Here is a 15,643-nt window from a genome sequence, read left to right as displayed (position 1 = left end):
CAGAGCCCTCACGCCCAGTTGGAGACCTCACTCCCCACACCCCAATGCTCTGTCCCAGTCCTGAGCCCCCTCCAGCACTCCAACCCCCTCATCCCTAGCCCCACACCAAAGGTCACACCCCCAGCCAGAGCCCTCCCCCCACCCCAATGCTATACCCCAGCCTTGAGACCCCTCCCACATTCCGAACCCCTCAGCCCCACCCCCACCACACATCACCTCTATATTGGTGCACATAACAAAATTCATGCTGCACATGGATGTAAAAAATTAGAGGGAACATTGTGGGGATGTGCCTCCTCTTCCTCAGCCTTTGAGGTCTTGTCCTCACTTGAGGACTGGGGTGAGTGGGTTCAGCACTGTCTACTGCCTGAGGGGGCCAGAAGCCAGTCTCCTCCCTGCAAAGCCGCCAATTCTCCTTCATCCTCTGGTCTCGCTGCAGTCATCTGTAGCTGGCTAGCGTCCTCTCTCTTGGATGTCTCCATATGCATCCGGTTGGTGAAGTGCTTATGCTACTGGATGCTATGCAGATGTTCTGAGGGACTCCACTAACAGACACCTTTCACACTGGGTGGTTCCCTGTGCCTGGCTTTCTTCAGTAGGGATATGCAGACTGAATTCCCACCAAGTTAGGACCAGAGTCTGGGTAGAAGCTTCCAGGGTCAGGATGGCTGTCTGGTCAGGACCCTCACAGATGCAGGCAGAAGAAGAGCTAACTGTGGTGTGGACAGCATACCATTTTCTTCCCATTGCAGGTACTTCATTATACAATAACTTCCTGCTTTCCTTCGCTGGTGAACTCAGCTGGCTAACTCTCTTCAGTTTACCAGCCACTGAGAGCCTGTGTGCTTTTTGTAACATGGCCCCCACCACAGCAGGAATAGTGACTCATCCTGTCTCACTCAGCTGCCTCTAATCGTTGCCCTATTCAAAAAGCCCTGAAATGCTCTCATATTAACCATGAGGAGTCTGGTGGCACCTTAAAGACTAACCAATTTATTTGGCATAAGCTTTCGTGGGTAAAAAACCCACTTCTTCAGATGTATGGAGTGAAAATTACAGATGCAGGCATTATTATACTGACACATGAAGAGAAGGGAGTTACCTTACAAGTGGAGAACCAGTGCTGACAGGGCCAATTCAATCAGGTTGGATGTGGTCCACTCCCAATAATTGATGAGGAGGTGTCAATAACAAGAGAGGGAAAGTTGCCTTTGTAGTGAGCCAGCCACTTCCAGTCCCTATTCAAGCCCAAATTAATGGTGTTAAATTTGCAAATGAATTTTAGTTCTGCAGTTTCTCTTTGAAGTCTGTTTTTCAAGTTTTTTTGTTGAAGGATGGCTATTTTTAAGTCTGTTATAGAATGTCCAGGGAGATTGAAGTGTTCTCCAACTGGCTTTGTCTCTTACTGTTCCTGGTGTCTGATTTGTGTCCATTTATTCTTTTACGTAGAGACTGTCCAGTTTGGCTAATGTACATGGCAGAGGGGCATTGCTGGCACATGATGGCATATATCACATTAGTAGATGTGCAGGTGAATGAGCACCTGATGGTGTGGCTCATGTGGTTGAGTCCTCTGATGGTGTCGCTAGAGTAGATATGGGGACAGAGTTGGCAACAAAGTTTGTTACAGGGATTGGTTCCTGGGTTAGTGTTTCTATGGCGTGGTGTGTAGTTGCTGGTGAGTATTTGCTTCAGGTTGGGGGGCTGTCTGTAAGCGAGGACTGGCCTGCCTCCCAAGGTCTGAGAGTGAGGGATTTTCCAGGATAGGTTGTAGATCGTTGATGATATAAAGATCATACTAAAGATCCCTGAAAGGAAGCAGGCATTAACCCACCTAATTGCAGGGCAACTTAGCACTGACAGTTCGCAACAAAGCCTAGGTTTCAAACACAGCAAACCAGTAAACCAGCCCAGAGTCCTGTCAAATTCGATGGCATGTTCTCAGCACAGAAAAGTGCTCTGTTTTTGTCCCCCAACATTAATCAATAGCAATAAGACAGAAGTGCTCCAGAAATACTCACCAGCTGACTAACTCCCATATTTGTTACTTTCCCCATCAGGATAATAAATTAATGTCTGTGTTATCTTTCTCTCTCTCCTTAATTTCTTCAAATTGCATTGTTGTGAATTAAATTTACTCTGTGATTTCCTTCATGACTGAAGATTGTTAATATGAAATTCATTACTGTTGTTAATGTAACCATCTTTTCCAGCTATTTGCTAAAGTAATCAATTTCAATAATAGCAGAATGGCAGTTCACTGCTCAGGGCCGGCTCCAGGCACCAGCTTAACAAGCAGGTGCTTGGGGCGGCCAAGGGCGAGGGGCGGCAGGTCCCTCACTCCCTCTAGGAGCGAAGGACCTGCCGCCACCGATAGTGGCTTTTTTTTTTTTCCAATTGCTGCCACCAATTGCGATCGCGGCTTTTTTTTTTTTTTTTGCTTGGGGCAGCAGAAATGCTGGAGCCGGCCCTGTCACTGCTACTGTGTCAGGAAGTCTAACTATGTTAATAGCTAACATTTCTTCTTATGGGTTTTAATGTATATATCTAACATATCCGTACATATGAATGTATCTAATAACATATCCTTTATATTTGTTACGTTATTAGACATGGAGGTATTTCTGTCTCTTTCCTTTAATTAAATAAATTAAAACCAAGAAAGGAAATATTTGCTATTAAAATAGTTAGACTTGCTGACAGTGGCAGTGAACTGCCATTCTGCTAATTTTGAACTTGATTACTTTAACAAATAGCTGGAAAAGATTGTTACTTCAACTACAGTGGTCAATTTCATACTAACAGTCTTCAGTCATGAAGGAAATCTAAAGGAACTAGTCACTGAGATTAAATTTAATTCACAACAATGCAATTTGAAGACATTATAAAGGAGAGAGGGACATTTAATACAGATATTCATTTATTATCCTCAGGCTCATGGGAAACAGAACATGTTAATTATGCATTACTGCGGGCAAAGAAAGGAAACCCTGGAAATCATTTACCATACATTTCTTGTATAACTACTAAGCATTCTGTTATGTTGCAGCCTGGATCCTTCCAGCAGAAATACTACATGGAAAAAAATATTCAGATTATGCTAAATGTTGATATTCTTCAAAGGCCTAAATCAGATAAAAAGGCACAATTAAAGCTAGGCAATTATTTCTTTGTGAATAGAGCGGGACAGATAAATACAAAAAGTGATTATTTAATGTTTTCTTGAATAAACATTGTGGCCAAATTCTTTGCTGCCATAACTCCTGGGTTCCAATGGAGTTAGGCCAGCTGGATGAGTGGGCCATTGAATTCATTCTGCTGTTATTTTTGGGCTCTGGAATCTAGACCCCAGTCTGCTGCAGGTTTTTGTATGTACTCTGATGAAATTCAGGCTATTTTCTCTTTCTCAGATTAGTAACCTATAGAATCCAGAGACGCTAGTAACAGAAATATTATGTAAGTGCGAACAATAGCCATTCTATCATTTCCTTCAAACTTTCAGAGATCTAGAATGTCTGCTAGAAAAGTGCAGCAAAGTAAGGAAGTATAAATAAGTTAATTACATTCACTTCCTAAAAGTGATGTGTCTTATTTTATGTATGCCCTGCTCACATTTCTTCACCCTTTTCCCCCTCTCCTTCCATGTCTTACCATTCTGTCCATCCCATTATTTTATTTCTGTATTATTTCTTGATTTTTACTCTTTTTCTTTCTATTACTCTGAAAAGCAACATCTCACTTCCTCTTGTTATTGCTTTCTTTTGTAGTCACCCCCATTATTTTGAATGAAAATAGAAAATAAAAGTTAGACAACATTTGATTTTCCCTTTCCAGGATCAGTTTGAAGTATGAACCTTGATTCAGGAAAACACTCAAGCACCTACTTATCTTGAGGGACCTGTTTAAGTCTCATCAGTTTCAATTAAACTGAAGCACAAGTGCCTAAAGTTAAGCGGGTTATTATGTTCTTTCCTGAACGGAGATGCTTTCCTGATTTATGGTTTTAGATTTATGCTATCTAACATTTGTCCCCTCTCTAGCCTTCCTATCTGGCACTTCACTTTTTGTTTGTTTGTTTTTTAGACAACTTTTGATTGACTAATTCAGCTGGAAAAATGCAAAACAGAAAAATTTATTAAAACATTTATTGAAAAAATAGTAAAAAAAAAAAAAAGTGTACAAAGTGGGTTACTTTCCATTTCCATGCTTTTTTACTTTCTTCCTTTTCTGGTTGAGGTGAGGTGGGGTGGGGGTGGGGGTGGAGGGTGAGTAAAAAACCAAGGAGAGCAAGAGTGGGAGGGGAAACCTGCTGAAAATCTAGAAACCAACAATGGAAAGCTGAAATCTGTCAGTTTCCAAAATCTAAACTGAAGCCATATTTTAACTCAAATAGAAATGAAAATATTCATTTTAAAATGTGTTTTGAAAAATAAATGAAGTGATGTTTTTCACTGTGCTTTGAAAATTCCCATGGAAAACCCATTTTTTCAGTTGAAAAGGGGATTTTTCCAATGAAAAACATTGGGTTTCTGACCAGCTCTGTTTATCATGTATGTTCTAGTTCTGTTGCTAGTATAACTTAGCCTGATTTGCATGATCATGGTTGTATTCGCTACAAGTTCCTGTGTCTGTTTGCAAGTCTGAGTGAGTCAACAGGAAGTGTGGCACAGCATACTGTCCTATGCAATATGTGACTACTTGAAACTTCCTGTATTAGCCTGAGGCTATACAACATAGGAAGAAATTCTATTTGGAGGTCGACACAATCTAATTTTTAACAAAATTAAAATATGTTGAATTCAAACAAGCATCAATTTAATGCCATCCTCCAAAGAAGAAAACTGTGGTGAATGGACATCATAGAGTAGTTGGTGGATGATGCTGTCTAGTCTATAATGCAAACATCTTGCACAAACCTCTTAAATTTAATTTTTCAAATAAAATTTTATCTTTCTATTAATTGTGATGGTTAATTCCATCATGATTTAAGTTAAACAGGCCTTCACCACTGTTTTAGTCCAGTTTTGCACCAAAACAATGAAGATATACTGGTGGTATACCAGTGGCAAATCAGGCCCAGGGAATCTGAGCTGGGCTATATTCAATATCAGAAGGATGCCATAGTATAATGCACTAGTCCTTATATTCCTACTTCTTGCTTGCATTCCCACTTTGGAAGTATGCACATAAATGATTGTGAGCTTAGTTGTACAAAATGTTTTTTAATTAAAAAAAAAATTCTACAAATGTTGGCTCTTTGTGTACTTGGTATTCTCTCTCTGCTTCGTTGAGCCTTTAACAATTATTAGTTTGAAAACTAACTAATAACCCCTATTAAATATTAATGTTACCTCCATGTCTGATCATACAATATATCTGATATCAAGTGTCAAACAACTGCATTACAAGTGGGAGGTAACAAGGGAAAGCATTAGCAACTGTCAGGTAGCAAGGGTGCTGCAGTACCTTCATTTCTTAACAAGAGGTGGAAGGGTAAAGAACAATCACAGATCCATAAAAAATTCATGTGTGTTTTAAAAGAGGTTTTGAAAGGCTGCCTGCAGCAGTTTGCAGTGAAGAGCCAGGTGCGCTAAAGACTGTGATGGATGGTGTCAGCTTTACAAAGCTCACTCAACAGCTAGCTAATGTGATTGATGTCCCAGCTTGAGTGAAGGTGATCGCAAATACCATCATAAATATTTGCTCAGGAAAGTCCCTGGTGATAACAGTCTTTCTGTAAGTTTCTATAAATCATTTTACACATTTATCCTTTCACTCCTTGAAATGTTATTCACGAAGATTGTGGAACGAAGAAGAGCTAAGGAAATGCAATCTGCATGCATGATAGTGCTCGTTCTGAAAATACCAGTGGTCTTTGGAATGGAGATTACAGACCACACTGCATTCTAGTCACCGGATCCTGAAAACAAATATGCACATGCTTAACTTTATGCACATGTGTCAGGGTTCCCTCCCCACTCTGAATGCTGGGGTACAGATGTGGGGACCTGCATGAAAGACCCCCTAAGCTTATTTCTACCAGTGTAGGTTAAAAACTTCCCCAAGGCACAAATTCCTTCCTTGCCCTTGGTATCGCTGCCATCATCAAGTGATTTAAACAAACATTCAGGGAGGGCCACTTGGAGCCCTACCTCCCCCAAAATATCCCCCCAAACCCCTACACCTGCTTTCCTGGGGAGGCTTGAGAATAATTTCCTAACCAATTGGTTACAAAGTGAGCACACAAAGTGACCCCTGGGTCTTTAGGACACTGAAAAACAATCAGGTTCTTAAAAGAAGTTTATTTAAAAAAAAAGATAAAAGAATCACCTCTGTAAAATCAGGATGGAAGATAACTTTACAGGGTAACAAAAAGATTCAAAACACAGAGGATTCCCTCTAGGCAAAACTTTAAAGTTACAAAAAAAAAAAAAAAAAAAAAAAAAAAGCAGGAATAAACCTCCCTCTTAACCTAGGGAAAATTCACAAGCTAAAACAAAAGATAATCTAACACATTTCCTTGCTATTACTTACTATTTCTGTAATATTAGATGTATCATTTCAGAAGGAGCTGGATTACTTGTTTGGTCTCTCTCTTTGTCTCAGAGAGAACAACAACACAGAACACAAAGCAAAAACCTTCCCCCACAGATCCCTCCCCTTATTGGTCCTTTTGGTCAGGTGCCAACCAGGTTATTTGAGCTTCTTAACCCTTTACAGGTTAAGGAGGGATTTTATGCTACCCTTAGCTGTATATTCATGACAACATGAGTAGTCCCAAAATCAACAGGATAGTTTGCAAGTGTCCCTGTTTGCAGGAGCAAGAACTAAGTATTCTATTGCGTGCAAACTAATTGCCAAGCTGCCTAGCTGATAATTGCTTCTCTGATTCATAAAGACCAAGGGCCAGATTGAAACACAGGCCCCCCCCCCACTGGGGAAACGCAGAGCTGCCTTGTTGCAGGACATGCTGAAAGAAGCATTGTGGCTCCTTGAAGCAAAATACCACCCAGAGTTCCCCATGAAAAGGAGTATCTAGCATTCACTCCCCCCTGCAGGACCCTACAGGTCATGTACCTTGTTCTTCCATGCATTGCCAGTCAGCCCTGCTCGCTGAGGCAGGGGCTCAGGCTCTCTCTTTCCCCCATCCCTTTGTATCCTGCATCTGGAAGCAATGAGTAATTCTAGAATGTATAGCACATTCACCTGAGTCTGTGAACAAAAGGGCCCAGTTCGATTTGTGAGGTCATATTGCTCATAAGCATTGAGGTGACTGCCATGTGTTCAGCGCTTTTACCTTATGAAGATCTTAAAACATTGCTCATTAGATCTGATGAAATATAAAATTGTTCTTGACTGTGTCTTGGAGAATAAGGCTCTTATCGTAAACTGCAAAACAAACTCCAGTGGGCTATGGCTGTGTAAATAATCTGATTGCTTTGTGTAGGTCATATAGGAGGCAGTTGTCAGATAATGAAATCAACATCTACCTAAATTGTTTTAGCTGAAAATCTTTGTTTATCATTTTTAACATCCTGGCAGCTACAAGGCTAGTCTTGCTTTGAGTTATATTAGTGTTTTTCATCTCTATGTCCTAAAATTGCTACTTGCTTACAGATGCAAATTACAAAGGAGTATAACAAGTAGCATGTTGCTCAAATTTCTGTTTCGTTGTAAATGAGAAAACCACAGGGGAAAAAACTCATAGATTGCTGCTATTATGCTACAGCATAATTCAATTCAGTTTAGTCTCATATTACTTTGTCTGAAAATTAGATTAACTGCTACAATCCTGAAGTCAGATTTTAGAGATAACTTCCATGAATTCCTTCCATATTCTTCCATAAGGGGGATGGGCTTGCACCCTTTACCCACCCATGGAAGAATCAATGGAATCTGATCCATAGTTGTCCCCAGATCTGCTATGAGGTCCTGTTGAGGCTCCACACTAGAGGGGCTGTTTGCAGCTCCTCTCACCAATCTCTGCTGGCAAGACAGCTTTATTCCAGCTTCATTACAAGGGCTTCTTCTGCCAGCACTTGCCTCCCAGGACCTCCTATGAAGGGGGATTTCACTGATTGGAGGGGACTGTGGAAAGTCTTATGCTGTCTTTTAGGTGGAATTCCCATTATGTGCTGAAAATTGTACAGCCCCACCCTCTTGACCCCAGCCTGCACTCTTCCTTCCCAGACTTTTTGTGGTACCCCAAATGGGCAGGAAAGGATGAGAAGGAGGTGGGGCCATGGCTTACCCTGACACCTTCCCATATACCTAGACAATTGGCCTCTGGGACTGGATGGCCCTGATGTGGAGGTGAGGGAGGAAGTATACTGTAACCTCTATTTGCCTGGGACGCTCCTGGAGGCAGAATTCATCCCCGAACTCATCCATGGTTGGCATTGGCTCCATGCCAACTTTTACTCTAGAAAGTGTGTCATTTGCACATACTAGTGGTGTGGCAAAAACAATGAAGCAAGTTTGGGTTTTCTTCTATTTCTCAAATTATTTTCACAGGTAAACCACTTGGGTGCATTGATTTTAGTTAGGATGTAATTGTTTTAAGAGAAAGCCGTGATAAATGATTGTGGTTCCATTAAGCTGCCAGCTCTATTCCTACGTCGTTTGCTACAGTTAAAGGTCTCTTGTTCCTAAAACAACTGTTTCAATTTATGGTCCATTCATAAGTAAAAGGCTTTTTGGCCATAGCCCGTGTTCAGGCTGGTGTAAATCTGCTGACCGCAGTGGAGTTACATAGTGGCACATGCAGACTAGTGGAGTGCTAATGCAGGAGAATTATGGAACATCAAACTGTGGGCCAAACTCACCACTGAGATACCCACAATGCAACTGTACCGATTCAATATGGTGGCCTAGGTGTGAGCCAGGACAAAATTTTATCATTTATGAAAATAATTTTTCAGATTTGATTAGAAAATACATGTATTGCTAGGACACAAAACCCATCCATCAGTAAAGCTAGTGTAATAAGCATAAGGCATGAGGATGTATATTGGATCATTCATAAGAATTAAACAGACTCTTTCTTCTTTGGTAAAAATAATCTTCATCAAGATTAAAAGCTGCATTCATTATGTATCTTGTAGGTCCCCTCTGAAGAATCCGGAACCAGACCTTTGACCTTCACATTTGTTCCATCTATCGGACGACTTCCAACTCATTTTCAGGTTGTAGATGTCTGTAAACTCCTGGTCAGAACTTCAGAGGAGCCAAACAATGAAAGCAGTCAAGAAATTATAAATAGGGTAGGATTTTATATTGACATAGTTTTACATTTACTTGAAAGGTATGGTAAAGTCTTCCTGACCATCACTGAACTAGCTTATGTTCCTCCTTAACCTTTTCCCTGTTGGAGTTTGATTGTAAATTCCAGCACCATCAGAGAAGCAGCCATGCAATATACATAGACACATGGGAGTTGCTATAATGGAGCAGACTGATGGTCTGCCTAATAAGGTATTTTGCCTTTGGCAGAGTTTATACCTGAAGTAAACCACTCCCCATCTCCATAATGTGTTCTGCCAATTATGTAATGATATATCATGATGATGTGATGAGGGTGGAAAGGGGACATGAATAGGTACATTTGAATTATCATAGTGGAATACACCAATAGTAAGTCACAGAATCCTGACTTCAGCAATGGCCACCATTGGATGCTCCATATGAAGATGCCAGTTCCCATAATTATTCTAATTCTGCAAAAATACTGCAGTAAAATTTATGTTTCTTCTGTTTTGAAACTTCCTATGAGTTTGAGATGGGTGCTCTACACTTGAAATGGGGAGTACCACAGGAAGCAGGTATCCTTTGCTAACTGGGACAGTCTTTGAAGTGCAACTGCTGAACAGCATAGAGGACATGTCTTACTGACTTCAGCTGGTGATTATCTTATCTCCTGCAGACCAATATCCTGTGTAACTTTTGAATTTAGCTAGTATAACTATAAATGTTCCTCTTGATCATATATAAATAATTTTAAAAAATGCTGCTAAACCATTTGCCTCAGTTATTTCCCATGCTAGTGAATTCCCTAGGCTCACATTACGCTGCATAGGGAAATATTTCCTGTGCTTTTCATTTATTCTTGTGTTATTTGAAAGCATAAATATGATCCTCTGATTAATTTCCACATGCCTTTTGGTCTTGGCCCTTCAAGTCCTTGTATGCTACGTAGCTGGGAATGCAATTTGGTGGCACTCCAGTTTAAGTAAACATAAGCTACACATGAGGGCAAGTAGTGCGCAGCACTAGGAATAGTTCCTGAACTGAATGGAAGGCTCAAGCACTTTGAACATCCTCTCCCCAGGGCACAGCAATAAAAAAACGGTTGAATGTGGGCAAAGAAGGAGCATGTCTGAGGAGGTTGAGTTTAAATGTAATCCTCATGTTGCAAATACACCTCTACCCCTATATAACGCTGTCCTCGGGAGCCAAAAAATCTTACCGCTTTATAGGTGAAACCGCGTTATATCGAACTTGCTTTGATCCGCCAGAGTGCACAGCCCCGCTCCCCCTGGAGCGCTGCTTTACCATGTTGTATCCGAATTCGTGTTATATTGGGTCACGTTATATCGGGGTAGAGGTGTAGTCACTTAGTTACTTGCTCCTTCCTTTGACTGTGTAGCTGCTACTAGCAGCAGGAGTGCCAGAAACTCCCTAGAAGTGTGTGTGTGGGGCACCGGCACCCGAACCATGCCCACATACATGCTTCGCCCCTTCTCCCAAGGCCCCACCATCATCTCACCTGTTCACCCATAGCCCTGACCTTGCTCCACCCCTTTCTCCCAAGGTCCTTGCTCTGCCTCTTCCCCTGAGGCTCCCACTTTTAAAAGTGATGGGACTATGGCCCCATGAGCTCTCCAGCCCCCACCCCCCCGTTTCAGCACCCCTGACTAGCAATGCTCTCAGTATGCAGAATCAGGTTTCCCTGAGTTCTGTGTCCATCCATCACATTTCAATATGCTCTAATACAGGCAGCACTCACGTATGCTGAGCAGCATTAGGACCTTCATATTCTCCTTTCCAAACTGAGCATGGCCAAGTCACCCAAGCTCATATTTAGATATCTAAATAAGTGGTCTGATTTTCGAAAGAACTTATTTCCCTGTAACTCCCATTGCAACCAATGGGAATCTAATTCTGTAGCATGCCCCTTGCAGAGCATGCATATGTAAGCCCTATTGGTTATTTATTTCATACATCTATTCCTCTGCCTGATCCCTTCTTCTAGGGAAACAAAATACATCAATAGTTTCAAATATTGGGTGACTCAGCAATGCATAAGACATATGCAAAGAATAACACTACTGCTGCACTTGCCGGGTTAAATACTAGAAACTGAAAAAGCAGAATATTATCTGCTGTAAAAAGAACAATTGTGCTTTGTGCTAAAATGCTTACCCTTAAATGTACAATAAAGCGCCCTGACCTCAGATTCTTTGTTTCCTCTTTCCAAAGAATGCCCTGGATTCATGTCCTTTGTTCCTTTGTTGCTATGTATGGGTTTTGCCCCAGATTTCTCTGTCAGATAGTTGTGAGCAGTATTGTCTGCTCTTGTGGATCCCACAGTCAGAATTCCATCCCCATCGTGTCTGCTTTAGGCTGGCCTCACAGTTCATTCTGCTTGACTTCCCTCCCAATTGCAATGTTATTCCCAACATCAAATCCAATCTATCGTTTTGACTTGAGTCTCCCATTTCAGTGTTATGTAGCTAGAAAGGCGACAAGTGTCTCCCATTATAACAGACTTAATGTATGGGCCAGTGTGTTGGTGGGAGAGAAGGTGCTGGGAGTGGGAAAGCATGCTAGTGGAACAATAGAACAGCCAACTTCTGTCTCTCGGACACACCCAGCCTAGGCTGAAGCCTGAGATCTTGGCTTATCTTCTGGGAGATTAGTAGCATAGTGCCAGCTAGTGTTGCAAGCTAAATTAGAATTTATTTTAATGTGTTTTGCAGTCTACTGTAGTCTCTGATGACCTGGCCTTAAAAAGTGGAATCAGGCAAGACAGTGAATCCACCTATCACGCAGGCACCAGCCAAAAGATTTTCCGGCCAAAAGGGTGTAAGACGAGCAAAGGAGAAATGCAAGAGAGTGACCTTTTCAAGGCTGAGTTTGTCTTTATTACGGACTCTGATGAAGGAGATGAAGAGACCATTTCCAGAAACAATGTTCACCAGCCTTCTGTAGGTCATGGCACTGGGCATGCGAGATGCCAGTTATTGGCTACCTCCCACATTTCTTCTGGTGGTGAGTCAAGCAAACCTCATGGTGACCTGAATGTTCCTGAGACACAATGTGCTGTGCTGTCGCACAGTGCTACCCGTTCCCCAAAACAACACCAGGTATGTTATTATTTTTACTCTCCTGTGTGGGTAGGGATGTGCATGTCAACTTTTACTTGCCATCTCTTTTGGGATGTGGTCATCCAATTCAGCTCGGGATGGATGTCGATTACTGGCTGCTTTTTGTGGATTATTAGTAACTTCTCTCTTTTGCCACGGTCAATAGTTCTACATTTCTAGCTAAAAGTGGGTATGTGTCTCACAACAGAGAGGATGTATAAAGGGAGCTGTTAGGAGGGGTGGAGGTGAGTAACTGGTGCAGATCTGTTCATCTTTTTCTTCTTGCCTCTCTGATCTACTCATCATAACACAATCTAAAGGTGTAGGGCTAGATTCTCCGCTTGTGAAAACTGGCATAGCTCCATTGAAATCAATGGATCTTGGAGCTAAGCTGATTTACCGCTGAGGATCTGGTTTGTGAATTTTCCCTTCTTTGAACCTTATGCAGTCATTTACGTCTGTGAAAAGAGGGTGTAAAATGCTTCTGTTCTATTTTAGTGTCATTTTTCATGGTCTTTTCACGGGTGTAAATAACAACTCAAGGTGCAAGGCCCATTCTGTGGGCTTATCTTTGCTGCAACAGTTAGTACACTTGAGTCACTGCACTTAACTAACTCAAGTGAGAGTGAGCCCACTTCAAAATCACACTTGCATTACAAATAGTGATTGGATTAGCAGCAGAGAGTGACTGCTTTAGCAGAATGATTAGATTGGATTAAAACAACAAGGAGTGCTTGGATTAGTTGATGATCAGTTGCTGTAACTTGAGCTGCAACACAGCCTCCTCCCGCTCCCCACCCCACCCCAACTGGCCAGGGAGTTTGAGTTCAAAGCACCACTTAACTCAAGCTACAGATTGTTTTGTGTGGATGGGAGTCGAGTTAAGGGTAACCCTTGAGTTATAATTCAAGCTATCTGTGCTGTGAAGACACACCCTCTGTTATCCTATACATGGCACATGATTTTATATCAGGCAAAATTTAGGACTCTAAAGAAAATATTAACAAATGGTGCTCAGAGTTTATTTTATTTGGAAATGGATGAATTTAAACCAGAGGGTAAATAAATTGTGACTACATTCAGAAACTTGACTTCTGATGTTTCTGGAAGGAGCACAGATAGTCTCCAGGGAATTGTAGATGGGGAAATAATTTTCTTCTTTTTGAACATAATTGGCCAGATCCTCAATTGGTGTAAATTGATATAAATCCCTTCACTTCAATAGAACTATGCTAGTTCGAAAATCCAGTCCTTCAGTGTTTTTAAAGAGAAAATAAGACCTGTTGCTTTCTCTGTCTAACAAAATGAATAATTCTTGATGTCCAAGGCTCAACTCCTGATTTCCTTATTCAGTTTTTATTCAAGTTCCCAGTGATCTCAATGTTCTCATGTGAGTTTGTGACTGAGTAAAACTGAACAAGAAAGGACCTTAGGATATGACCTCCTAACACGAGGAATTATTCATTTGGATGTGCTCAGTCCCAGTGAAGTCAATGGAAGTATGATGGGATATACAAACCCCACACTGGGCAGCACAGGGCTCAGGAGCTAATGTGGGCTTAGGCAGGTCTGCCCCCACCACATCTGTGAGAGATGTCAGTACTGGAGAGAGGAGCTTAAAAGGGAGAAGCCCAGCTCAGCTGGTGGCACATCAGTCAGGAGAGCAGGTCTCCAGTCCTCAGGTCCTGGAGCAAAGACTGGCTAAAAGCAAGAAGTCCTCAGCTGAGCACTGCCTGGAGACCCCTCCCTGAAAGAAGGAAGGAAGCACAGATCTGTTGTGGATCCACCAGGGATGCGATTATTGTTGTATACTACTTGTGACCTTCGTTTGGCCCACAGCTTTGCAGAAGCATTTTGGATGAGAGCTTTACCACATCTGTGGGATGACTTGTTGGTGTGGGTTTGTTGACAACCACCAGGAGGGTGGACTATCTGGGGCTCAGTCTAGGACAGAGTCTCGTAAGACTGGACTGGCATACAGGAACACCTGGACACTGCAGAGCAGAGGCCTGGTTGAGTGCTGGGGCCTGGTCCAGGGCCTAGGGGGTGCCCTGGGATAGAAACCCTGGTGACAGGAAGTTTTGCCTGAGTAAGAAACAAAAGATTTGGTCCTTGATGAGGCAGCTTACAAGAAATGAAAGATCTAGAAAATGAAAATTCAATTGTGGTACTTTGAGTCCACACAGATCATGGAAGGGTTAGTTAGGAATTTTCTCCAATAGCTGCTATCAAATATATGGCAAAGTTTTTATAAGGGAAACAGAGAGTAATATACATGCCATAGTTTCTTAATGAGTTTTTGATAGTCTGACAAGCAATAGGAGACTTGATTGGCAGTGCATGAAAAAAAATGTAACCTCTGGCCTTCTATGCAGAGTTTGGAAGAATTCAAATAAAGTCTGTTCAACTGTATTAATCCTATAACTAAGTTTATATGGGGTAAATGTGTATTATGCCGGATATGTATGCCTCAAGTGTATACCTTCCTAGGTCATTGTTCTAAAGACACATGGCTGACAGATCAACAACTTTATGTACTCGTCCCATCTTCTTTATTTTCTAAATAATATCTGTTACCCTGTATGTGAAAAATAGAATACATTTTGACTAAGCTGCTTTTTTCTGGTGTTCAAAGTCCATCTCTACTGAGCCCCTCTCAATATTTCTATGGTAACGCTCTTACTCTTAGTAGTTTAATATTTAGTGTAGTGGTCAACCCTAAAACAAAAGGAAATTATGAAAATTTAAAATGGCTACATTACTTATACCGGGTGTGGTGGCATGTGCCTGTAATCCCAGCTACTTGGGAGGCTAAGGCTAGCCGATCACTTGAGCTCAGTGGTTCTGGGCTACAGTGTGCTATGCCGATCGGGTGTCTGGTGCCACTGACAGCCTGGCCAGTGAGTGGCTGAAGGACTGGCTAACAACATGAACGATGCGCTGTGATCAGCACTCTCTTTGGGAGGACTGATCGGACAAGGTGATATTACTTATCTGCTAGTAAATTTACCGGTATTATTCACAGAGGCGTCTCTTACATAGGAGTCTACATTGTAAACGGATCTTGGTTACAAAATCAACATCATGGTCAACTTTGGTGATTATACATATACTACAACATTTAAAAGAATCATTAACCTCTTCATTTCCTGTTGGCGGGGGAAGGAGAACAATGACTGACACTGAAGTAAATAGATGTTCCAACCACTCTTGGAGGCTTAACTTGCTTGACCGTTGCTGCAAAAAAATTAATGTCATATTCAAAGTATGAAAAGCCG

The 15,643-nt window shown here is 41.6% G+C and overlaps 1 protein-coding gene across 16 annotated transcripts in view; it reads left to right on the top strand.

Moving 5' to 3' along the window:
- MLIP (muscular LMNA interacting protein) overlaps positions 1-15,643 on the top strand; it is a 166,274-nt gene that overhangs the window by 53,118 nt on the left and 97,513 nt on the right. For 12 of the 16 annotated variants that reach the window (XR_004645228.1, XR_004645227.1, XM_034766311.1 and 9 more), the window contains exons 2-3: positions 9,105-9,263; positions 11,979-12,365. The exons of 1 other annotated variant lie outside the window; for it this stretch is intronic. Coding sequence is in view for 13 of the 15 variants with exons in the window: in XM_034766311.1 (XP_034622202.1) it covers positions 9,105-9,263; positions 11,979-12,365 (546 nt within the window). In the remaining 2 variants the exon portion in view is untranslated. The remainder of the gene's footprint in view (positions 1-9,104; positions 9,264-11,978; positions 12,366-15,643) is intronic. 3 more of the 16 variants (XM_034766318.1, XM_034766321.1, XM_034766310.1) reach the window with 2 other exon arrangements.

The sequence above is a fragment of the Trachemys scripta genome, chromosome 3 (assembly GCF_013100865.1).
Source record: "Trachemys scripta elegans isolate TJP31775 chromosome 3, CAS_Tse_1.0, whole genome shotgun sequence".
In the NCBI taxonomy this organism is placed as follows: Eukaryota; Metazoa; Chordata; order Testudines; family Emydidae; genus Trachemys; species Trachemys scripta.
The sequence above is the reverse complement of the archived record's forward strand: the minus strand, read 5'-3'. Positions and strand labels throughout refer to the sequence as shown.